The sequence below is a fragment of the Anomaloglossus baeobatrachus genome, chromosome 10, assembly GCF_048569485.1.
Source record: "Anomaloglossus baeobatrachus isolate aAnoBae1 chromosome 10, aAnoBae1.hap1, whole genome shotgun sequence".
Lineage (NCBI taxonomy): Eukaryota > Metazoa > Chordata > Amphibia > Anura > Aromobatidae > Anomaloglossus > Anomaloglossus baeobatrachus.
The window spans coordinates 27,912,288-27,938,890 of record NC_134362.1 but is presented as its reverse complement, the minus strand read 5'-3'; the positions used below and the strand labels follow the sequence as shown (position 1 = coordinate 27,938,890).

At 45.8% G+C, this 26,603-nt stretch overlaps 1 protein-coding gene across 2 annotated transcripts; it reads right to left on the bottom strand.

Annotated features, from left to right (window-relative positions):
• Positions 1-570: 570 nt before the first annotated feature.
• LOC142254421 (uncharacterized) lies at positions 571-15,026 on the bottom strand. Of its 2 annotated transcripts, XM_075325466.1 has the most exons (8): positions 14,907-15,026; positions 12,882-13,009; positions 9,074-9,209; positions 8,406-8,548; positions 3,560-3,680; positions 1,907-2,049; positions 1,451-1,565; positions 571-871 (listed from the first exon to the last, which is right to left on the bottom strand). In XM_075325466.1, exons 2-8 carry the CDS (start codon positions 13,000-13,002, stop codon positions 835-837), a joined length of 816 nt encoding a protein of 271 aa, XP_075181581.1. In that variant the 5' UTR covers positions 13,003-13,009; positions 14,907-15,026; the 3' UTR covers positions 571-834. The 2 variants fall into 2 exon arrangements, with proteins under 2 accessions (XP_075181581.1, XP_075181582.1); XM_075325467.1 differs by lacking the exon at positions 12,882-13,009 and having other exon boundaries at positions 14,907-15,024.
• Positions 15,027-26,603: the final 11,577 nt, after the last annotated feature.

Genomic DNA, 26,603 nt, shown 5'->3' with positions numbered 1-26,603 from the left:
ATCCTACCTGCGACCTGCAAGCAAGGTTACAGCATTTCACCAGGGGATCCTACCTGCAAGCAAGGTTACAGCATTTCAACAGGGGATCCTACCTGCGACCTGCAAGCAAGGTTACAGCATTTCACCAGGGGATCCTACCTGCGACCTGCAAGCAAGGTTACAGCATTTCACCAGGGGATCCTACCTGCGACCTGCAAGCAAGGTTACACCATTTCACAAGGGAATACGACCTGCAACCAAGGTTACACCATTTCACCAGGGCATCCTACCTGTGACCTGCAAGCAAGGTTATAGCACTACATCAGTTCGTCTCCTGAGACGTCTTTGTGTATTGTGGGGGTCTGTTGCTCTTTACAAGCCTTCCTGGGTCAGGTATTGTATTATTCTGTGTCTCCATATCTTCTGATTCTGTTACCCTGTAGATTGGGGGGTTTTACGGTCTTTCTGACCTTGCAGCATCGCTGTCTGTACTTGGCAGCAGGGATATAATATATACTATATTACAGCTGTGTATAACCTCCCTAGTAATGACATCAAGCAAATTTTTTTTTTATTTATTTTTTTACTGCTGAAGTTCTCATGAGTATAGCTGATTGACAGAGGACGCCCCCTATATGCAGGGCAGAGGATGCTCCCTATAGGCAGGGCAGAGGACGCCCCCTATATGCAGGGCAGAGGATGCTCCCTATAGGCAGGGCAGAGGATGCTCCCTATAGGCAGGGCAGAGGACGCCTCCTATGGACAGGGCAGACTGATGCTCCTGCTAAATTATATAAAAAGGTTTAGTATTTATTCAGTGATGACTTTAGGACTGAAGGTTGTTGGGGTCACTCATTAGTCTTCAGGTCCATCGTCGATATTATCCTTCTCCCTGAAAAAGAGAAATGGACACGGGCTCAGGAGAATTGAAGCTGTTGTAAAGTGTCACATCCAGAGCTGCACTCCAAATGCGACTGCTTTCCTGTGTCCAGGACTTACATATTAATGTCCTATTCATAAGAAAAGTCATCTATATCAGACGGGAGGGGGTCCGACACCCCGCACTCCCACCGATCAGCTGCTGATCAACACAGCTCCATACACCACCTAGTGGCCGTTCTCTGGTACTGCAGCTCAGCTCCTATTCACTTAAATCTGAGTCAAGCTTTAGTGCCCAAGAGTAGACATCCAGCTCCATACACTATTTACATCCAGTTTCCAACGGAGCAGATAATAGCTGACCGGAGGGAGTGCCGGGTATCAGACCCCCACCCATCTGATCGTGATAATCCACACCATAGAGTGTTTGGCTTTGGATAGCCCCTTTAATTCCAATTTGGCCCTGCAGGTTCTGTATCTCCTTCCTAGGATAAGGCCATGACGCAGAGTTGATTTACGGGGTTCATCATCTATAGGTTAGTGGATTACCTATGGTCATGTGAGATATGATCGGGTCTATGGGGGCACATACCTGTTAAGCTTGGCCTCCAAGTCACCAGGTATCCTTGTAGTGTCCATTACTTGGTGGACATTCATGGTGCTGTCTTTGTCTGTGTCTTCTTGGGGTTCAGTCCGTTCCCATAATCCTACAATAAATGAGGAGTTGGTGTGCCACTTTTTTACATTCTATAATTTCCTGATGTTTCATCGGTTGGTACTAGTTCTGCGCGAATAGTAAACTGTTCGGATTATTCGTACCAAATACCTTGTACTGTTCCAGTATTTGTCACGAATAACAAACCTAATGCAAGTCAATGGGGAAGCCGAGCATTTTTCTTGAAGATTTCCCAGAAAAATGCTCGTGTTCCCCATTGACTTGCATTAGGTTCGTAATTCGTGATGAATACTGGAATAGTACTTTGGGTTTCGGTATGAATAATCCAAACCCAAATATTTTAGTATTCGCTCATCACTGGTTGGTACATACCTCTGGTTGTCAGGTCCATTCCATGACGATAGTCTGAGGGCTGCAAGTTTCCGTGGTCCTGGCCGCTGTCCTCGTGGTCTCCCGGCCTCAGATCTGCAGCGCTCTCTTCACGACGTCTGTTGGTTTCATGTTTGTCTCTATAACTAGAGAAGATAGAAATGGACATGGGCTCTGTGTATTGCGACACTTGTAAAGTATCACATCCAGAGCTCTGCTTTTCTGTTGACTCTCAGGTGTTGGAATGACCCCTCCCGGCTTCAGTTCTGTACAGAGCGTGTGCTGCATATTCTGTATCTTCATGCGAATGATTGGGGTTAACCATAGCCGGCGACCACTGACCATTTGTAGCAGCTTCCCATCTGGCTACTGTGGGGTATAGTGGTGGCACTGACATTGTAGAGTAAAAAAAGGGCAAAGGAAAAGGGGAAAACAATAAGGTGGGACTGTTTGGCCGCACCAGGGGTGCACCGAGTGCTGGTGATTGGTTTGAACCATTCTGTGCTGACAGATTCTTTAATTCTGCTCAATAATATTGTTACAATAGGGTTTATTGTAGCCTGCATGCTTATCTGTAGCAGCAAATCAAAACTATATAATGTACCACTTTTTATAAAGTGTATGAATCACAGGCTCCTTTTACTCAGGACTTGTACCTTCGACAGCTGTCAACACAGTATGATTACCCCACAATGTTACACACTCAGTATGACGTCCCCACCACGCACCTCCACTCAGTAGTATGTCCCCACCACGCTCCTTCACTCAGTAGTACGTGCCCACCACGCCCCTCCGCTCGGTATGACGTCCCCACCACGCACCTCCACTCAGTATGAGGTCCCCACCACGCACCTCCACTCAGTAGTACGTCCCCACCACGCCCCTCCGCTCGGTATGACGTCCCCACCACGCACCTCCACTCAGTAGGACGTCCCCACCACGCCCATCCGCTCAGTATGAGGTCCCCACCAGGCCCCTCCGCTCAGTATGACGAACCCACCAGGCCCCTCCGCTCAGTATGAGGTCCCCACGACGCCCCTCCGCTCAGTATGAGGTCCCCACGACGCCCCTCCGCTCAGTATGAGGTCCCCACGACGCCCCTCCGCTCAGTATGAGGTCCCCACGACGCCCCTCCGCTCAGTATGAGGTCCCCACGACGCCCCTCCGCTCAGTATGAGGTCCCCACGACGCCCCTCCGCTCAGTATGAGGTCCCCACGACGCCCCTCCGCTCAGTATGAGGTCCCCACGACGCCCCTCCGCTCAGTATGAGGTCCCCACGACTGCGCCAAACTGTATATAATGTCCACACACAGCCCTGCAAAAACTACTCCCCTCACCCGTTCCCCTGCCACCCTGCTCTGTGCTATGTACTGAGGCACAGCTGGCATGATGTAGTGACGCCATCGCACATGTTGCGCAGGCTCAATGGTGGAATTTGGGAGTCGACGGCCACCCGTATCATCAATGTATTTAACCGTATCTGCGTCCTGAGTATGCAGCTACCAGTGAAATTGAGATGCCGGGTGGAGGGCGGCCGTGTGTAGCTGGACACCGCTGTTATCAGCCCTTTCACTGTCCCGGTCTGCAGGCCACACTGTTAGTGGATCATACCCCGATGATCATGCGAGGTATGACAGATCTATAGGGTCACATACCTTCTAAACTTGGTTAGCCAGTCATCTTCCTTCAGGATCTCTTTAATATAGTCAGTTCTCCAAGCAGGAGCTACTGCGTGGACCGTCCGGCTTGTTTTTTCTTGGAGTTTAGCCATTTCACCTAATCATGTAAAACCGCATAAGTCAGTGTGCTCCCGTCTTTATATTAATATTATTATTAATATTTATAGCGCACCATTGATTCCATGGTGCTGTACATGAGAAGGGGTTATATACAGAATACATATGCAAGTTACAATAGACAGACTAGTACAGAGGGAAGAGGGCCCTGCCCTTGCGGGCTTACATTCTAAAGCCTGCAACACACATCCGTAGAAAACGTGCGTGTTTGGTCCGTTTCCGTATATACTGGAGACACGGCCAAACGTGCACCAATGTTATCTAATGTCTGAGGACACATGTGCGTTTTTCATTAAGGTCCGTGGGTCCGTGTGCATGCTACGTTTGTGTCTCCGTTTTGCACGGAAGCATGTCCGTTTTCAGCACGCAAAACGCAGCACGGACCCAATGAAAGTCAATGGGTCTGTGCGCACGCCCGAGTGACACGGACGCATCTCTGTTTGCTCCCTGTACGTGTTGTGCTTTTTTCATGTGATGTCGGTCTTTTTTCTTTTTCTGTTTCGTTCTCTCCCTCAGTCCGTCGGTCGGTTGCGTTGGCAAATCGGGGTAATAAGGAGTTAATGGCAGCCCATACAGTTAGGTCCAGAAATATTTGGACAGTGATACAAGTTTTGTTATTTTAGCTGTTTACAAAAACATGTTCAGAAATACAATTATATATATAATATGGGCTGAAAGTGCACACTCCCAGCTGCAATATGAGAGTTTTCACATCCAAATCGGAGAAAGGGTTTAGGAATCATAGCTCTGTAATGCATAGCCTCCTCTTTTTCAAGGGACCAAAAGTAATTGGACAAGGGACTCTAAGGGCTGCAATTAACTCTGAAGGCGTCTCCCTCGTTAACCTGTAATCAATGAAGTAGTTAAAAGGTCTGGGGTTGATTACAGGTGTGTGGTTTTGCATTTGGAAGCTGTTGCTGTGACCAGACAACATGCGGTCTAAGGAACTCTCAATTGAGGTGAAGCAGAACATCCTGAGGCTGAAAAAAAAGAAAAAATCCATCAGAGAGATAGCAGACATGCTTGGAGTAGCAAAATCAACAGTCGGGTACATTCTGAGAAAAAAGGAATTGACTGGTGAGCTTGGGAACTCAAAAAGGCCTGGGCGTCCACGGATGACAACAGTGGTGGATGATCGCCGCATACTTTCTTTGGTGAAGAAGAACCCGTTCACAACATCAACTGAAGTCCAGAACACTCTCAGTGAAGTAGGTGTATCTGTCTCTAAGTCAACAGTAAAGAGAAGACTCCATGAAAGTAAATACAAAGGGTTCACATCTAGATGCAAACCATTCATCAATTCCAAAAATAGACAGGCCAGAGTTAAATTTGCTGAAAAACACCTCATGAAGCCAGCTCAGTTCTGGAAAAGTATTCTATGGACAGATGAGACAAAGATCAACCTGTACCAGAATGATGGGAAGAAAAAAGTTTGGAGAAGAAAGGGAACGGCACATGATCCAAGGCACACCACATCCTCTGTAAAACATGGTGGAGGCAACGTGATGGCATGGGCATGCATGGCTTTCAATGGCACTGGGTCACTTGTGTTTATTGATGACATAACAGCAGACAAGAGTAGCCGGATGAATTCTGAAGTGTACAGGGATATACTTTCAGCCCAGATTCAGCCAATGCTGCAAAGTTGATCGGACGGCGCTTCATAGTACAGATGGACAATGACCCCAAGCATACAGCCAAAGCTACTCAGGAGTTCATGAGTGCAAAAAAGTGGAACATTCTGCAATGGCCAAGTCAATCACCAGATCTTAACCCAATTGAGCATGCATTTCACTTGCTCAAATCCAGACTTAAGACGGAAAGACCCACAAACAAGCAAGACCTGAAGGCTGCGGCTGTAAAGGCCTGGCAAAGCATGAAGAAGGAGGAAACCCAGCGTTTGGTGATGTCCATGGGTTCCAGACTTAAGGCAGTGATTGCCTCCAAAGGATTTGCAACAAAATATTGAAAATTAAAAATATTTTGTTTGGGTTTGGTTTATTTGTCCAATTACTTTTGACCTCCTAAAATGTGGAGTGTTTATAAAGAAATGTGTACAATTCCTACAATTTCTATCATATTTTTGTTCAAACCTTCAAATTAAACGTTACAATCTGCACTTGAATTCTGTTGTAGAGGTTTCATTTCAAATCCAATGTGGTGGCATGCAGAGCCCAACTCGCCAAAATTGTGCCACTGTCCAAATATTTCTGGACCTAACTGTAGCTACCACTAAATCCTAGATTAATCATGTCAGGCGTCTCCCCGAGATACCTTCCATGATTAATCTGTAAGTTACAGTTAAAAAAACAGACACACCCGAAAAATCCTTTATTAGAAATAAAAAACACTAACAAATTCCCTCATTACCAATTTATTAACCCCAACAAAGCCCTCCATGCCCGGCGTAATTCACGGACCTTCAGCGTCGCTACCAGCTCTGCTGCATGAAGGTGACAGGAGGGCAAATCGGGAAGAGCCGGGTACAGTCCCAGAACTGTCGCATCTAATATATGCGGCAATTCTGGGCGTCTGCTGGCTGATATTGTTAGGCTGGGGGGCTCCCCATAACGTGGGGCTCCCCATCCTGAGAATACCAGCCTGCAGCCATATGGCTTTATCTGGCTGGTATTAAAATAGGGGGGGACCGCACGCCGTTTTTTTAAATTATTTATTTTTCTCTGCTCCATAGTGACATGCCCACCGTCTGCTGTGATTGGGTGCAGTGACACAGCTGTCACTCAGCGTGTGGGCGTGTCTCACTGCAACCAATCATATTTGCCGGTGGGCGGGGAAAGCAGGGAATATGAAATTGATTAATGAGCAGCCGTCTTTTTCAAAAGAGGAAAAGCCGCCGGAGTTTAGAGAACAGCTGTGTAGCGCCGCGCCGGAGATCGGGGAACGGTAAGTATGCGAGAGGGGTACTCCATTCAGTCACTCTGGTGATTAGCGGTCACCGGTGAGTCCTTCACGGGTGACCGCTAATCAGGACGCAACACAGACAGAGCCGCGGTATGAGGATGAAGTCGGGTGAAGTTCACCCGAGTTCATTCTCAGCGCGCGACTCTGTCTGCTGTCAGCCGGCATGTATCAACGACATTTAACATCACACACGGACATTTCACACGGACAACACACACACACGTCAGTTAAGTTTCACACGCACACACGGCCATTCCACACGCACACGTGGTTACCATACGCCGGACACACAGCCACCACACGTGCGTTATTTACGGACCAAAAAACGGATTGCGGACATGAAAAACTGCCCGTATTACACGTGCGTGGTTATCAAGGACGTGTGTTTAAGGCTATGTGCGCACTAGAAATGTTAAGTTTCTCAAGAAAATTTCTTGAGAAACTTCTGGGAGTGAAAGATTTCCGGACCTCCAGAAAAAATCCGCACCAAATCCGCATGCAGATTTGCCGCGGAATAGCCGCGAATTTGCCGCGATTTTCCCGCGGGTGGTTCCCTGCGGATTTTGCAGGCTGTACTGCCGAGATCCGCAGGGTACCTGCGGAAAATAATTGACATGCTCATTTTCTCAAGAAATTTTCTCGAGAAATTCTTCTCAAGGAAATTTTCTTGAGAAAAATCCGCACAGTGCGCACAGCTATTTTTTTTTCTCTCATAGAATTTGCTGGCAAATGTCTGCACAAAGATTGCAGACATTTCTCAAGAAATTTCCGCGGCAAATCCGCGGGTAAATCCGCGGGTAAAACGCACTAGTGCGCACAGAGCCTTAGGCCTAAAGGATATCAGCTGCAAGCTATAAAGGAAAACCGCAGAGAACTGCTTAGATAGCAATTCCCAGGGAATAGCTCCCCTACTGGAGAGAGCTGGTAATTGCACGATTCAGACTTTAAAACTTCCCTTCACTTGAGCCAAAATCTAGTGATAAGACAGCTCAGAAAACCCACTCAAATCTGCTGCTTTGTGTTTACAGCGTCTATGCAAATCTTATGTTTCCATGGTTACAGAATGTGAACTATACTTTGTCAAGAGAAGAGATGCATGAATCTGAGCAGAAGCTGCAAACACAAAACGACAGTCGGTGGAGCAGTAACCGTTGCAAATGTGCGCGTATCCTTTATAATTGATTTCAGCTTTGATATGCATTGCCGATAATATCAACCCCTTCACCCCCGGGTGACTTTTCGTTTTTTTTGCTCCCCTTCTTCCAAGAGCCGTAACCTTTTTTTTTTTTTTTGCCTACTCCCCCCTAGGTGACTTGTGCATTTATGTTGATCAGAGCTGCACCGCTCTGATCAGCAAAGTTCCTTTAAGAGCCACCACACTCTGTCGGCTCTTACAGGAAGTATGTTATGGTTCGCATCAGGGGTCACGACATGACCCGTCGCTACCATGACCACCATCAGCATCCGCTCCGATGGTGGCGGGGAATGGAGTGATCCCCACAGTGGCTATTTTAAATCGTGCTGACACATTTTGACAGCACGATCTAAGTGGCAAGCAGGCGCGGGTGGATCGTGGATCCACCCGCGCCTGATCGCTCCACATGTCTGCTATTCAAATCAGCAGACAAGTGCAGGGATCACCGCTAGCTCACCGTACAAGTACATCATTGGTCGTGAAAGGGTTAATTAATTTGCCTCCTACAGCAAACCTGGTGGGCACAGAACGTTTTGGATTTTATATTGATTTCTATAATTTCCTTATGTTTTATGCGTTGGCACATACCTCTGAGGCCCGGCATATCAATATCCCGGCTTCCCATAACATATCTGAAAAATGTATTCCTGAAGGAATACGGGTCCTGGTCACTGTCCTCCTGCCTGCCTGGCCTCAGATATGCAGCGCTGCCTCCAAATTTATCCACATCACTGGGGAAGATGGAAATAGACAATGTATATGGTAACAGCAGAGTACAGCACTTTATAGGCCACGGTCTGTCGGTGACAATCCGCATCAATGGCCACATTTCAGAATGCAGCTTTGGGTGGGACTAGAGTATAAGATCTGAATAAATAATGGTTTTAAGTAATTATTCTGTGTATAAACTGCCCTGACATGGGGGAGGAGTAGAGGTGAGCAAGGACCTAACTATTCGCACTCGCTATACTCATAACGAGCATTGTCTAATACTTGCGTATTCATTCCGAATACCGTATACAATGCAAGTCAATGGGGAAAAACTCGCAATGTAACGAGTAACTCGAATTCCGCACTATTCGCTACTCGTTACATTGCAAGTATTCTCCATTGACTTGCATTCTATACACTATTCGGAACGAATACGCGAGTATTAGACAGGGCTCGTTATGAGTATAGCGAGTGCGAATAGTTAGATACTCGCTCAACTCTAGTGGGGAGCAGCATTTATAGGTCAGGGGTATGAGAGCACGCACCTTCTAATACTGGGCACCCAGTCGCCATCAGTTCGGAACTTTGGAGCCCCCTCGTTTCTCCAGGCAGGGAACACTGGAACATACATGCTGTTGTAGCTGCTTCTCTCTTCATAGTGTTTAGGGATTCTCTGATAATCTGCAACAAATCATGAGTTTGCGTCGCCCTAAAATAAGATTCCCCTTCTGTATGTTGCATTATAACTAAAAACATTTAGCTGCAGCCACACTGACGAAAGGTAACGGAGAACTGCTTACATAGCAATTCCTAAAGTATAATGTCTTAGTGGAACCGCTCCCCTAGTGGAGAGATCTGGTATCTGCAAGCTGCAGAATTTTAAAGGGATTGTCCCCTTTCAATCAACTTTTCCCCGTAGGCTCACTTAGATATTAGCGGCTCTGGAATGATAGCGTTTTCTTTTGTTTTTTTTTTCTGTTTTCAGAACCTACAAGGAAATGTTTATTGGGTCAGCTCCTTGAAAAAAATGTCCTTGTCTTGAGTCTATACAGAAATCCTAGTATGCTGCAAAAGCATATCACAAAAATATCTACCGTTTTGTGTACACAGGGTCCGTGCATATCTATGTGTTTTCATGGTTACATACTGGAAACTATTCCACGATAAGAGAGGCAGTGGAGTAATACAAGATACATGGGCGGCACAGTGGCTCACTGTTTAGCACTGCAGTGTTATGGTGGCTCAGTGGTTAGCACTGCAGTCTTGTGGTGGCTCAGTGGTTAGCACTGCAGTCTTGTGGTGGCTCAGTGGTTAGCACCGCAGTCTTGCAGCGCTGGGGTCCTGGGTTCAAATCCCACCAAGGACACCATCTGCAAGAAGTCTATGTTCTCCCCATGTTTGCGTGGGTTTCCTCCGGGTTCTCCGGTTTCCTCCCACACTCCAAAGACATACAGATATGGACTCTACATTGTGAGCCCCAATGGGGACAGTGTTGCCAATGTATGAAAAGCGCTGTGGAATTAGTAGCGCTATATAAATGAATATATATATATATATATATATATAATATATATATATACTAGAAGGTGGCCCGATTCTACGCATCTGGTATTCTAGAATTTACGTATTGTGTAGTTCATGTATGATTTTTGTTATAGATATATATATATATATATATATATATATATATAGATGTTGTTGTGTGTACCAAGTGTTTGTGTAGGCGCTGTACATGTTCTGGGTGTTGTCTGGGTGTGGCGGGGGGTGAGAGTGGTGTTGTATGTGTGTTGCGTTGTTTGTGGGCGCTGTGTGTGTCGCGTTGTGTGTGTGTTGCGTGGGTGTGGTGTGTTTTGGGGGGAGGTATGTTTTGTGCAATGTGTGTGTTGTGCGGTATGTGCGTATATTTATGTATGCCGCGGTGTTTGTGTGTTAGGTGTTGTGTGTGTGCAGCGTTGTCTGTGTGTGTGGGTGTCTGTGTATGGCGGTGTTTGTGGTTCCCTGTGTGTGTGTGTGTGTTTGGGGGGAGGTGTGCACCTCCCATCGTGCTCCATCCCCCATGCTGCGCACCCCCCATCGTGCCCCATCCCCTATGCTGCGCATTCCCCATCGTGCTCCATCCCCCATGCTGCGCACCCCCCATCATGCTCCATCCTCCATGCTGCGCACTCCCCATCGTGCTCCATCCTCCATGCTGCGCACTCCCCATCGTGCTCCATACTCCATGCTGCGCACTCCCCATCATGCTCCATCCCCCATGCTGCGCACCCCCCATCGTGCTACATCCCCAATGCTGCGCACCCCCCATCGTGCTCCATCCGCCATGCTGCGCACTCCCCATCGTGCTACATCCCCCATGCTGCGCACTCCCCATCATGCTACATCCCCCATGCTGCGCACCCGCCATCGTGCTCCATCCGCCATGCTGCGCAGTCCCCATCGTGCTACATCCCCCATGCTGCGCACCTCCCCATCGTGCTACATCCCCCATGCTGCGCACTCCCCATCGTGCTACATCCCCCATGCTGCGCACTCCCCATCGTGCTACATCCCCCATGCTGCGCACCCCCCATCGTGCTCCATCCGCCATGCTGCGCACTCCCCATCGTGCTACATCCCCCATGCTGCGCACTCCCCATCGTGCTACATCCCCCATGCTGCGCACTCCCCATCGTGCTACATCCCCCATGCTGCGCACCCCCCATCGTGCTACATCCCCCATCGTGCTACATCCCCCATGCTGCGCACTCCCCATCGTGCTACATCCCCCATGCTGCGCACTCCCCATCGTGCTACATCCCCCATGCTGCGCACCCCCCATCGTGCTCCATCCGCCATGCTGCGCACTCCCCATCGTGCTACATCCCCCATGCTGCGCACTCCCCATCGTGCTACATCCCCCATGCTGCGCACTCCCCATCGTGCTACATCCCCCATGCTGCCCACCCCCCATCGTGCTACATCCCCCATCGTGCTACATCCCCCATGCTGCGCACTCCCCATCGTGCTACATCCCCCATGCTGCGCACTCCCCATCGTGCTACATCCCCCATGCTGCGCACTCCCCATCGTGCTACATCCCCCATGCTGCGCACCTCCCCATCGTGCTACATCCCCCATGCTGCGCACTCCCCATCGTGCTACATCCCCCATGCTGCGCACTCCCCATCGTGCTACATCCCCCATGCTGCGCACTCCCCATCGTGCTACATCCCCCATGCTGCGCACCCCCCATCGTGCTACATCCCCCATGCTACGCACCCCCCATCGTGCTACATCCCCCATGCTATAATAGTTCTCCTATTATACTCAGAGAGGAGTATAATAGGAGGACTGTAATAGGAGGAGTAGTCCTGGGGGGACAGGAGTATAATGCCGGCTCCCTGCACATGTGTACCGGGAGCCGGTGTACGCTGGTAACTATGAAACACATCGGGTAACCAAGGGACCTTAGTTACCCGATGTGTATAACGGTTACCAGCGTTCACGGACTCCGTCAAGATCCCAGCATCGCAAGGTTATGTCTGGCGCTGCTGGGATCGTGACGGAGCCGGTGTACACTGGTAACTATGATACACATCGGGTAACCAAAGGACCTTAGTTACCCGATGTGTATAATGGTTACCAGCGTTCACGGGCTCCGTGAAGATCCCAGCATCGCAAGGTTATGTCTGGCGCTGCTGGGATCGTGACGGAGCCGGTGTAGAAGCAAGCGATATCCCAGGATGGTGTGAGTGTGTGGATGTGATGTGTGAGGTGTGTGTGAGAGTGAGTGTGATCTGATGTGTGTGTGTGTGTACTCACCTGGGAGTCGGAGCTCCGTGTCAGTTGGGCCAGAGCGAGCGTGCATTGCGTGAGGGGGGGCGGGGCCTGCAGAGAGCCGGGGCGAGAGGCCAATCCGTGGGGGGGGCGGGGCCATGGCGAGCCCAGCGGCCAATCAGCTTTGTGTCACCGTAAGGACACAATTTTGGAGCATGACAGACAGACAGACAGACAGAATAAGGCAATTATATATATAGATATTATATATTTTATTTTTTTATTTTTTTTTTTTTACATGTGTAGGTTAGAAATAAAATGTTTTACTTGTATAGCACCACCATATTCCACAGCGCTGTATAGATATAATCACTGTCCCCATAGGAAATATAGATTGTGAGCCCCAATCAGTATGGCTCTGGAGTGTGGGAGGAAACTGGAGAAACCACCAAAAGCATTGGGAGGACTTACAGGTGTTGTCCATGGTGGGATTTGAACCCAGGTGCTCACCACTGAGCCACCGTGCTGCGGAGAAGCTTGTGCACAATTAAGGAAATGCACATAAACGATATTAGTTGCCAAAAAGTTGGCACATACCATTACTGGGTCGTCTTACAGTTTTGGCAGGGCTTCCAAACTTTAATTTAAATCTTCCCCGTTTCCCCTCAGCCAGAGCCACAAACAGAAGCAGCAGGAGGAGGATCTCTGTAAATCTCATTGTGAATCTGCAGGGGATAAAAAAAAAACAACAAAAAGTTTCCAATTTATGACTGCATTTCCTGAGGCAGCCTATTAGAAATGGCATAGTACTAATCCAATGCGGTGACCCCCTTAAGTCTCAGAATTGAGAGTTTGAACCCCCCCACCTCTCCCCCTCTGTTTATAAAAGCGATGATGTATCCTACATATTCTGCTTTAGTGCATGGTCAGAATTAACTTCTAAGGTTAAAAAAACCCATATGAAGCCTCAGAATATAGTAAACTAATGATACATGTACACCTCAATAAATTAGAATATCAGCAAAAAGTTAATTTATTTCAGTAATTGAATACAAAAAGAGAAACACATATATTATATATAGAGTCATTACACACAGAGGGATCTATTCCTATATATTATATAGAGTCATTACACACAGAGGGATCTATTCCTATATATTATATAGAGTCATTACACACAGAGGGATCTATTCCTATATATTATATAGTCATTACACACAGAGGGATCTATTCCTATATATTATATAGAGTCATTACACACAGAGGGATCTATTCCTATATATTATATAGAGTCATTACACACAGAGGGATCTATTCCTATATATTATATAGTCATTACACACAGAGGGATCTATTCCTATATATTATATAGAGTCATTACACACATATGGATCTATTCCTATATATTATATAGAGTCATTACACACAGAGAGATCTATTCCTATATATTATATAGAGTCATTACACACAGAGGGATCTATTCCTATATATTATATAGTCATTACACACAGAGGGATCTATTCCTATATATTATATAGAGTCATTACACACAGAGGGATCTATTCCTATATATTATATAGAGTCATTACACACAGAGGGATCTAGTTCTATATATTATATAGCGTCATTACACACAGAGGGATCTAGTTCTATATATTATATAGAGTCATAACACACAGAGGGTCTATTCCTATATATTATATAGAGTCATAACACACAGAGGGATCTATTCCTATATATTATATAGCGTCATTACACACAGAGGGATCTAGTTCTATATATTATATAGAGTCATTACACACATATGGATCTATTCCTATATATTATATAGAGTCATTACACACAGAGAGATCTATTCCTATATATTATATAGAGTCATTACACACAGAGGGATCTATTCCTATATATTATATAGTCATTACACACAGAGGGATCTATTCCTATATATTATATAGAGTCATTACACACAGAGGGATCTATTCCTATATATTATATAGAGTCATTACACACAGAGGGATCTATTCCTATATATTATATAGAGTCATTACACACAGAGGGATCTAGTTCTATATATTATATAGTCATAACACACAGAGGGTCTATTCCTATATATTATATAGTCATTACACACAGAGGGATCTATTCCTATATATTATATAGTCATTACACACAGAGGGATCTAGTTCTATATATTATATAGAGTCATTACACACAGAGGGATCTAGTTCTATATATTATATAGAGTCATAACACACAGAGGGTCTATTCCTATATATTATATAGAACCATTACACACAGAGGGATCTATTTCACGTGTTTATTTCTGTTAATGTTGATGATTTTGGCTTACAGCCAATGAAAACCCAAAAGTCATTATCTCCCAAAATTAGAATAATTACCATAATTTGGCTGTAAGCCATAATCATCAACATTAACAGAAATAAACACTTGAAATAGATCCCTCCTGTGTGTAATGGCTCTATATAATATATAGAGATAGATCCCTCTGTGTAATGGCTCTATATAATATATAGGAATAGATCCCTCTGTGTGTAATGACTCTATATAATTCATTGATGCATAAAACTCTAAAAAGTAATTTTGAATTCTCTGTAATCTCACCAATGAATGTGCTCTCAGCTGTATCTAGGGTCCGCACTCTGCGCCTCGCTCTGGGGTCCACAGTGGAGTCCGTGGGGCAGTGCCACTATTTATCCCAGATGGTCACTGGTCGTTGCACCAATCCATGGGTTTTGTTTTGTTTTTGTTTTTTATCCGGGCACTAATGTCGCAGAGATGACGTCTGTGCTCTTGAGATTTCTCAATCTGACCACTTCCTTCTTCTAGTTGTGTTCGGAGTTGGTGAGAATCTCCTTTAGGAGCTCTGCCTGATGCCAGGCTGGGGGTAGGGTGGCACTTTATCCACCCGCATTTCTACATACAGTCACGAATATGGACGTGTGAGATCTTGTTTTTTGCAGGACGATCTTCAGGGCTTTTCTTAGAAAGCTGCATGATCCAGTCTTTAGCCAGTATCTCTATAAGAGCAGTTACCACGTGCTACTGGGTACATGGAGGCTGTGGAGACCGATGAATAGGAGGGAGCGGATTCTGATTAATATTTAGACGCAACAGGGAAGAGTTAGGTTACCGAGTTGAGGTGATAGGCTTATCTAAAGAAATATGCTTTTAAAGCACACTTAAAAACAAGGGGGCAAGATTTTAGTCAGATTGTCCAGGGTAGTGCATTCCAGAAAACTGGCGCGGCACGAGAGAAGTCTTTGAGACTGAGGTGAAAGGTTCGGATGAGACTAGATTTAGGGTTGTGGGCTTTGTGTGTGTGAGAGAGATAAGTTTATATTGTATTCTATAACGAATGGGTAACCAGTGCAATGACTGACACAAGGTGGAGGCATTGGTGAAATGGCTGGACAGAAATTCGATCCTGGCTACTGCATGGGGTGTGGTAACGAACAATATTTAATATTTGAGTTAATAAAACTGCATAGATTTGTTGGTTTTTTTTTTGGTTCAATAGAAACTTCTGTGACAGTTACTGATGATGATTATACAGCTCCTCACAGTTATATTGTCAGACTTCATAGAAACTCAACATGTTGGTTAGACATGACTTATCTTTCATTAATCCACGCTGTCTTTTATTTTCTGCAATATATTTTTGCATGTCATCCCTTAAAATGCCCTCAAAAACTTTGCACATTACTGATGTCAGGCTTACTGGACAGTAGATTTCCTGGACCCACCCTCTTACCTTTCTTAAATATCAGTACCATATCAGCAGTCCTCGAATCTTGAGGCACCAACCCTATTACAAGCGAGTCTAAGAAGATGAGATACAGCGGTCTGTCAATTACTGAGCTCAATTTCCTCAATATTCGTGGATGAATGCCATCTTGCCCTGGAGCTTTGTCAGTGTTTAATTTACTCAAATGTAGGCGTACTTCTTCTTGTGTTAAATTAATTATATCAGGTGGTGAACTTTGATTTATGATTTGTTGAATGATCTCTTGAGCAGTCAGTTCCTTTGTGAACACAGATGAGAAGTGCCTGTTTAATATCTCAGTCTTTATTTTGTCCTCTGTATTTAACTTATTATATTTTAAGGGGTTGATACTATCCTTTGTTTTCCTTTTCGCATTAATGTATTTATAAAAAATTTAAAGATTTATTTTAATGTCCTTGGCGATTTTTGTTTCAGTAGTTAATTTTGCTTGTTTTATTTCTTTTTTTACATTTCCTATTGATATCTTTTTACTTTTGAAATGCTATTTCAGTATTCTCAGCCTTCAAGACTTTAAACGCCCTTTGTTTTATTATACTTTGTACTGTCTTATTTATCCATAGTGGTTTCTTTTTATTCCTAGACATTTTATTACCAGAGGGTATAAGTTTTTTACAGGACTCCAGCAGTATATCCTTAAACTTACCCCATTTATGTTCGGTATCCCCAGTTACCATGATATTGTCTCAATCTACACAATTAAAGGGAACCTGTCAGCAGAAATTTTGCTTTAAACCTAAAAGTTTCCCCTTCTGCAGCTCGTGGGCTCCATTCTAGCAAGGTTCCTATACTTTTTGTGCCCCCTTTTAGACCAAGTTAAATACTTTTCTAAAGTTGTGCCTTTTGGTATGCAAATCTTCTAAATTATCCATGGGGGCGGGCTGTCTGGTGTTCGTTACTGTCCCTCCTGCCGATTTACGCCGTCCCCCAACGCTCCATTTCATATCTCAGGGCGCCGCCCAGTGCGCCCGTGGTCCCGCGTATGCACCGTGCGACTGTACCGGGACTGTGTGCACAGTGGGACCGCTGGTGACGTGTTGCACAGGCACGAGATTATGGGCGGCGCTGTGATTGTCATCAGCAAGTGCCCGCCCATAATCTCGTGCCTGCGCTTTCCCCTCTGCCTCCAGCGTTCTACGCAAGCGCTGGCCAGATGACCCGACGTTACCTCTTTGCCATCTTGCCCTGGAGCAGGAAAAAGATGGGAGGAGCGGAGCAGGACACCACCGGTTATGAGAGGTGACGTTGGGTCATCTGGCCAGCGCTTGCGCAGAACGCTGGAGGCAGAGGGGAAAGCGCAGGCACAAGATTATGGGCGGGCACTTGCTGATGACAATCACAGCGCCGCCCATAATCTCGTGCCTGCGCAACACGTCACCAGCGGTCCCACTGTGCACACAGTGCACAGTCCCGGTACAGTCGCACGGCGCATGCGCGGGATCTCAGGCGCACTGGGCGGCGCCCTGAGGTATGAAATGGAGCGTTGGGGGACGGCATAAATCAGCAGGAGGGACAGTAACGGACACCAGACAGCCCGCCCCCGTGGATAATTTAGAAGATTTGCAGACCAAAAGGTACAACTTTATAAAGTATTTATTTAATTTGGTCTAAAAGGGGGCACAATAACAACAGGAACCTGCTAGAATGCAGCCCAGCAGCTGCAGAGGGGGAATCTTTTAGGTTTAGAGCAAAATTTCTGCTGACAGGTTCCCTTTAAGCTTTTCCCTTAATTATGATATTTTAGTTTATTGCACTATTGTTACATACAGATGTGATGGAACCAATAGTATATAAGAGGGAAAAGTAGGCTGAAATCTAAAGTTCAAGATGATGTCTGATCAGATGTAGCCAGAAGGCTGAAGTGCAAAGACGTGAGTACAATCGGGTGCGGGGAAATTATGGAAAATTGTTCATCACTAGATGTATTCTTTACATTTTTCATACCAGGACATACTATGTAATGTATCATTGCTTGCTGTAAAGCAAATGCTGCAGTTGTCCATGTTTATGCACATAAGACACAAACAGTCAGAAAATAAACAGATGGAGAGGCCAATTTGGAGCTTTCAATTTTCTACTTTTATGTAACGGATGGTAGATTAATTATAATCCAGGGCTGCAGAATGATGATAGATATTCCGTGTTGGGCAACATCTTGTGACTAGTCAGCTCCGGCTCGTTTCCTGCCCAATGTTTGATATTTGCAAAATAGAATTGTGAATGTTTTTTTCCCACGTAATTGTTCCTATAGTAATTGTTCCTATATTCTTATTTAAACACATTTACAGAGAAATTGCACAACTATCAAGAGTGTAATGTAAAAAAAAACAAAAACAAACAAAAAAAACATTTTGCAATATCCAAACCTATCTGAAAGACGAGGGGACGAAACAGGAAAATAATCATATAGCCAGTCAATGCACAGGCTCACCTAGATCTTTTGGAAAATAGTAAATTGATTTTAGTTTACGTAGATGATTTTTTTTCAGACCACATTAAGGAAGACACTTTTGACTTCCAAACAGCATTGGATGGTGTCTTTTGATATCCAAAATTCTTGTGTTCTTTATCGCTCATCCTAATTCCAATGTATGGCTACGACAGGTAAGATTCACATATTCAACTCACCCCCCCCACCCCGTACCCATCATCCCCCTCCCCCTCCGTGCTTTACAGTGGGCACCACATATTTGGAAACCATCAGGTCACATTTTCTGTGCCTCACAAAGACATGGCAATTGGTACCAAAAAAAATCTTATGTTTTCATTTATAAGACCACAGTAGAAAATATCCATTGGTCAAATGTCAAGTTGCTGTGATGTTTGCAGCATTTCAGGTATAAAGTCTGCTTCTCGCAGCCTCCTCTGGACAGATAATGTTGATAGGTTTCTGCTACTTGATGTCTGTGCATCTTTTATGAGGACTGTTATCTGAGGTGTTGTTTCAGAGGCGGGTAGCTCTGATGAACTTATCCTCTGCAGCAGAGGTAATTGTTGGTTTTCCTTTTTTCACGAAAGACAGTTTTATCAAAACAGTTGATGTCTTTTATGAGTGCACATTGAGCATATTCTAAAGGTACTATCAATTTTCTACATTGACTGAAAATCATGTCTTAATGCAGTGTTCCCCAACTCCAGTCCTCAAGAGCCACCAACAGTGCAGGTTTTCAGGATTTCCTTAGCATTGCACCTGTGCAGACGATTACATTATCACCTGTGCAATACTAAAGAATCCTGAAAACATCCACTGTTGGTGGCTCTTGAGCACTGAAGTTGGGGAAGACTGTCTTGGGCCTCCTTCACACATCTGTGTCTCCGGTACTTGTGACGTCCATTTTCATACGTACCGGAGACACAGACTCGCTTAGACCCAGTAAAATCAGCGGGTTTGGTCACACATCAATGTTTTCACACTGACCGGAGACACAGACTCGCGTAGACCCAGTAAAATCAGTGGATGGGTCCTTATCTACCAAAATATTGTATGTAAAATAAAGAGAAAAATCATGATGTAATAAATCTGGTAGGACTAGGGCTAGTCGCAAAATTTACACAACAACAAACAGGGAAAGACGACCAAAACATCCCAATTGCTGAAAAAGTGAAACTTTATTGGAGGGTAGGTGATGAGCGGCACAAGTACAAGAAAGACACCAACACCAGGAGGATCCCGGCTGAGTGAAAGATAATACAATCACTACCCAATCCCAAGAGGACATTACAAAGCCATATACACAGTATAGAAAAATGAATGGAAACACCATATACATAGTATAGAGGCTAAACACCAATTGATGTCAGGCATGTGATTATAGTGGCTGATTCAATTGTGCAATCCAGAAACCAGTGAATCACATATCAGTAAAATAACCTAATAGTGACTAAAGTGTCATATCTGGTATAATGTGACTCACTGGATATAAAGACCTTAGCCGAGATTGCATCATAAGGCCTATAAGGCCAATATCCATCTGAGATTAGAACATCAAGGTGTAAACATACCTGGGGAGGAAAGGATCCGGGAAACAACCTGGTGCTGGTGTCCACCCCACGGCCGTTTCGGCAGGAAAAGCCTTCGTCAGGGAGGGTGGTGTAGTGAGGGAAGTGCACGATTAAAAAGAGGCATCATCCAATCACATCCAGTGGGTGGATAGTTGACGCATGAGCTGCCTCGGCAACCTAGGATGCCAGTCGCCCGCTGCGTCATACATCACCCGACGTCCTGGTCGCATGACGACCTTGTGATCCGATCACATGGCGGTCACATGAGCAGACGTCATGTGAGGTAAAGAGATACAGCGGTGCGATGATGTCCCGGAGCAGACGGCGCACATGCGTACACTCCCACCGGAGTCACCATGCTGAAAATACTATAAGGTCAAAATGCTACATCCTGTAAGTACAGCCACACATTGGTTCGTGGCTAGAGTGTATTTACACATAGAAAAAACGGGCCATACAGTGATTCATAGCAACAGAATGTATACATAAATGGGAAACAGCCAATATTAAAAATCTTATATTTGTATAGTAATTAATATCACCAAAATTATATCCACAATACAATATAAAGCATGCAGCATCATAGTTATCAAACAAAACAAATTTTATGCATGAACAGTCAGCAACATTATTTCTCAGGGATCCAAATATTCTTTTATCCATAAATGTATTAATTCCAAAAAAATGTCCAAACCGATGTAAAACGATTATATGTATATGTGACGCCCTGGACTAGCCAGGTAGTCCCTTGCACAAACACCCGTCCCCTAACAAGGTAACAGCAGCCAACCTAAAAACCCTGAGTCACCCCTCTCAGGTCTTGACGGTCACACCAGGGGGCGGAGCCAGGTGGTTGGCCACGCCCACCTAGGAGTTCAGAGATCTGGAGGCGGGAAAAACACAAACAGAGTTGTTGAGGAGAGATCAGTTTTAGAGGTGAAGGAGAGCAGTAGCAAAGTGTAAACGTCTTTCAGGGATCTGGGTCGTAGCCCGGATACCCTGTGGCTAGGAGGCAGACGGTGGTTGCCGCCTGCAGGAGCGGGAAGACGGCTGGTGGAACCGTAAGGGACCGGGACAGGGTAGTGGCCCGCCGGTACCGAACCGGGGAACCAACTGAAAACCGGAGCACCAGGAGGGGTACTCAGACCCAGAGCGAGGTCCAGAAGCCACTGGACCACGTCGAATTTACTGATTGAGGTCTGGACCTTAGGTCCTTTCCCGTCCCAAGACCCGAAAGACGGCAACAGCCCACCGAGGGGGATAGAAAGCCATCGCACAGGCAGAGAGATCCCACGGGCCTGCGCCTGCGGGCAAGCGGGTTCCCCGACACACACACAGCCGGGGAGCGGACTACCGTCGCTGAAGCGTAGGCAGTCAAAATTTACAAAACGAGGTGCAGGAGAAAGGCGGGAACCACTGAACCGGGTGGGGGACCAAGTGCAGCTGGCTGCGGGCACCGACCACCATCCTTTTGGTTTACCAGAGACTCCGGTGTATCTGTCATAGTGAGTACATCAGTGTCCTTGGGCCGTGCACCGCGCCGCACCAACACGCCCGCACCTCGCAACCACCGGGCCCTGGGACCATCACCCCCTGCCCACGGAGGGGTCAACACCAGGCTGCACAACACCGTCCCCGGGAGCCTAGTTAACGGCAGCGGTGGTGTCCACATTCACCACAATCCGTGGGTGGCGTCACGAACTTACATCCCTAAACACCACGGCCTCGGTCGTGAACCTCCTCACCAAAATCTCACGTAGCGCCAGCCTCCCTTCAGAGCGACGTGACCCCCGGGTTCGGAGGCGCTCGAGCCACCCACCAAACGAGCCCGGACCCGAGCGGCTCGGCTGCCGGCTGAGCCCCGGGGCGGTACATATACATGTAAGATCTTGGACAGCGAAAGGATGATGTCTAGATTAAACATACAAAGGAAAAAACTAAAAATCATAAAAGAGGAAAAAATACAAAAAGGAAAAAACTTCCTGAACCACAACCATCACAAAAATGAGGAATAAGAAATATTCTCAATGAGTCGGCCCTGTCAACATTTTGACAAGCAACGCATTGACCACAGGGCACCCAACCAGTCCGAGGAGGCACAGGACCAAAGTGAGATGGTTGAGTAACACACTCATAGTGGCTAGTGACCAGATGGTCACGCAGATTCTTAGATCTGCGAATACTCATCATTGGTCTATCTGGAATTATCTTGGCCTACACAGGATCCGCCTGCAAAACAGGCCAGAATTTCTGAAGACAAGACCTCATGGCGGAGAATTGGCCATGATAATCAGTAACAAATCTAATTGTCTCCCGTGACTGTGACTTCTTTGTGGCAGAAGTTTCACTTTTTCAGCAATTGGGCTTTTTGGTCATCTTTCCCTGTTTGTTTTTGTATTTTTATACTTACCTGGCTCTGTTACTGCTGTCTCTGCCTCTGCTGTTGCTTCCGAGTCCCGCTCATTAAGCTCATGAATATTCAGTGCACTCACTGCGGACCCGGAAGCAGCAGTTCCGGAGACAGGTAATTATACAAGTTCATGCTGTCCGTGTGCTATACGGATGTCTCACGGACAGCACACGGAACTTGCACACACATACGCACCTTCACCACAGACCGTGCAAAAGTTCTTTTTTTGCATGAATATGTGAAAGAGGCCTTAAAGTAATGATGGACTGCCAATTTTCATTACTTAATGAACGGTTCTTGCCATATTCTGCCTTAGAACACTTCTGGAATAGGGTTAGTACATGAGGAGTCTAAAGTGTAAGAAATACCCTGTTTTGTTTCACAAATTTCCTTACTCCTTGTTTCTTTGTGGTTTTGCTGCCTTCAGTCTGAATCTAAAATGTGCACATTTCAATTAGAACAAGAAGAAAAACATTTTATGAACATGGGGTCCAAACTTTAGACTGAAACGCTTCTAATTAGTGTCTCTCCCAAAACTCCTAAAATATGTCTCTCTTTCCAGACATCAAGATGTTGTGGTCGCTATTGTTCAAAAGATCTACAGGGTTAAATGGACAATCGCGACCGACGCAGCAGGGTGTCATTGTATATTAGAGGTCACTCCACTGCAGATGACGTGGGCTCATCTTGCGCTGACATCGGCAGGGCATGCTATTGACAGAATGGGTTTGGGCTCGCGTGCTAAAGGCGTAATAGTGCATCAAGGAATGGGATTGAAGGGGATCAGTCGCCAGGATTATCCTTTCGATTTGACAGCATTCAGTAAGGACAGAGATCCTGATTCCAGTCATGTGTCACTAGGCATCTTTTTTTTTTTTTTTTTATAAAATCACTGTTTTATACTGCTGATCTGCACTGTCAGTCATCAGGAGTTCACCAAGCAGAAAGCCAGGAGGAAGGAGAACAATGCATTTTTGAAGACAGAAATTGAGAAAACCCATTTTACTTTCTAAAAGACACTTTGGAGTCTATATTCTCACTACGTTCCTTGTCTTTGCCTTGAAGGGTGTAGTTTCCTAAATGGGGTCAAATCTCTGAGGTCTCTATTAATAATATTAATTGTATTATATTATTATTTAAGCTTTGAAGCTCAGCAGGTGATAGTCAGTGCTTTGTGAATTTCTAAATTGGGAATGAAATGTTCATGGGACCATCTTTCTCCTGAGCAGTGGGCAGCAGTGACCTCTAGTGGTGATCTGGTGCAGCACATGCGCTGTGCAGTATGAAGCTCCCTGTCTGCTATTCATGCACTAATGATATGATTTGTCTTTGCAGAGCTCTGATCTAGTCTATGCTGAAAGGACGTGAAAGTTTTCTGGGGGGGTCTCAGAAAATATAACGACACCAGCTCCAAAACCAGATGAACTGCAGTAATCCAACAAATGGCAGCTGAAATTTCCTGTGTGATCCAGGGGTGACAAGAATGTAACAGTGTGATCTCTAATCTGCCCGCTGCTGTTAAGCGGGCTTTACACGCTACGATATATCAAACGATATGTCGGCGGGGTCACGTCGTTAGTGACGCACATCCGGCATCGTTTGACATATTGTAGCGTGTGACAGCTACGAGCGAGTGTGAACGAGCAAAAATACTCACCTTATCGTTGCTCGTTGTCATGTCGCTCATTTTCTAAAAATCGAACGTCCGGTTGTTCATCGTTCCCATAGCAGCACACATCGCTCCGTGTGACACCCCGGGAACGATGAACTGCAGCTTACCTGCGTCCCGCCGGCAATGCGGAAGGAAGGAGGTGGGCGGGATGTTTACGTTCAGCTCCTCTCCGCCCCTCCGCTTCTATTGGCCGGCGGCTGTGTGACATCGCTGTGACGCTGAACGTCCCTCCCCCTTTAGGAAGAGGATGTTCGCCGCACACAGCGAAGTCGTTTGGAAGGTAAGTACGTGTGACAGGAGGTTACAACTTTGTGCGACACGGGCAACAAACTGCCCGTGCCGCACAAACGATGGGGCGGGTGCGATCGCACGAGACATCAACGCATGTAAAGCAGCCTTTAGAGGCACATGTCGGCTGATCAGATCAGCTGACTTGAGGGGAAAGATGTGAGCTCAGTGGGTGAGCACGCATCAAAGGGAGCGGCACGACGTATGACGTACATCATAGGCCATGGAGGGGTTAGACTGCATGGGGGGGCTGAGTGTGAGCCATTATACTATATGGAGGGCTGTGTGGGGGTCATTATATTGTGTGGAGGGCTGTGTGGGGCTATTATACTGTGTGGAGGGCTGTGTGGGGGCCATTATACTACACGGAGGGCTGTGCGGGGGCCATTATACTGCACGGAGGGCTGTGCGGGGGCCATTATACTGCACGGAGGGCTGTGCGGGGGCCATTATGCTGCACGGAGGGCTGTGCGGGGGCCATTATACTGCACGGAGGGCTGTGCGGGGGCCATTATACTGCACGGAGGGCTGTGCGGGGGCCATTATACTGCACGGAGGGCTGTGCGGGGGCCATTATACTGCACGGAGGGCTGTGCGGGGGCCATTATACTGCACGGAGGGCTGTGCGGGGGCCATTATACTGCACGGAGGGCTGTGCGGGGGCCATTATACTGCACGGAGGGCTGTGTGGGGGCCATTATATTGCATGGCAGGTTGTGTAGGGTCCATTAAACTGCATGGAGGGCTGTGTGTGGGTCATTATACTGGTTGGAAGGCTGTATGGGGTCACAGTTGGGGATCCTACTGTGTTGGGGTCACCATACTTTGCCAGGGTAGTTGAGTAGGATCATCATTTTGTGTGTGTGTGTGTGTGTGTGTGTGTGTGTGTGTGTGTAGGGTACAGTGGAAGAATTCCCACCAGATTCAAGTTAGTCTGCAGTTAGACGTTAGCTATTAGATATTCATTCATCTATGCTGCACCAACTGTTTTAAAACCAACTGATCATACATAATTTTTATTTTGATCAAGGTGCCTGGACCCCAAGTGCTCAAAATGAATGTCTCAAGGTTTCTATATGAATTTGAAATTCTAAGATATATAATACTATATACGCGCGTAATCAAACGTACTCAATCGTCCATACGTTTAATTTGAAAAGAGGTACCCTGGACCACAAGTGCTCAAAATTAACCCCTCAATGTCCTGAATATTATTTGTTAAAAAAATGATCAAGTCTATGTGTAGTTCAGAAGTTATTCGCGTAAATCTGTGTCACATAACGCTATACACGCATAATCAAACGTACTCAATCGTCCATACGTTTAATTTGAAAAGAGGTACCCTGGACCACAAGTACTCAAAATTAACCCCTCAATGTCCTGAATAATATTTGATAGAAAAATTATCAAGTCTATGTGTAGTTTAGAAGTTATTCACGTGAATCTGTGTTATATAATGCTATACGCGCAGAATCAAACGTACTCAATCGTCCATACATTTAATTTGAAAAGAGGTACCCTGGACCACAAGTACTCAAAATGAACATCTCAATGTCCTGAATAATATTTGATTGAAAATTTATCAAGTCTATGTGTAGTTTAGAAGTTATTCACGTAAATCTGTGTTACATAATGCTATACGCGCATAATGAAACAATGCTGAAGTTGGTTTCTTATTCGTCCAGTTTCTTATTCGGGGCTGAAGTTGGTTTCTTATTCGTCAGTTTCTTATTCGGCAATTTAATTTTTTCAGTTTTTTATGCATTTATCAACAAAAATAACACATCACAATAATAAAATACAATGCACCGATGTGCCCTAATATACATACACTCAAACTCAGCTGTGAAAAATATAAAACTGGCAAAAAAATGGGCATCAAAGTGGGCATTAAAGTATGTTAGTGAAAGGGTTAAATTGCTTTGGGCCACTGATCTAACACCACAAGTGCATATCTAGTGATGCCCCTAATCAAACTCAAGTGACTCCAGCCTGGCCCAAAGGGGTTCTGGGCATCAAAACTGGCATCAAACTGGGCACACAACCAATTTTCACAGATTTGAATAAGTAACTGGTGTTTTTGAGGGGTTAAATTGCTTTGGGCCACTGATATCACACCACAGTTACATACCTAGTGATGCCACA

Coding starts and splice junctions, on each gene's coding strand:
- LOC142254421 (XM_075325466.1), bottom strand. CDS start 13,002: ATGAGATTTACAGAGATCCTCCTCCTGCTGCTTCTGTTTGTGGCTCTG. Junction 9,210..12,881: donor TGTAAGACGACCCAGTAATG/GTATGTGCCAAC, acceptor GATTTGTTGCAG/ATTATCAGAGAATCCCTAAA. Junction 872..1,450: donor TTGGAGGCCAAGCTTAACAG/GTATGTGCCCCC, acceptor TCTCTTTTTCAG/GGAGAAGGATAATATCGACG.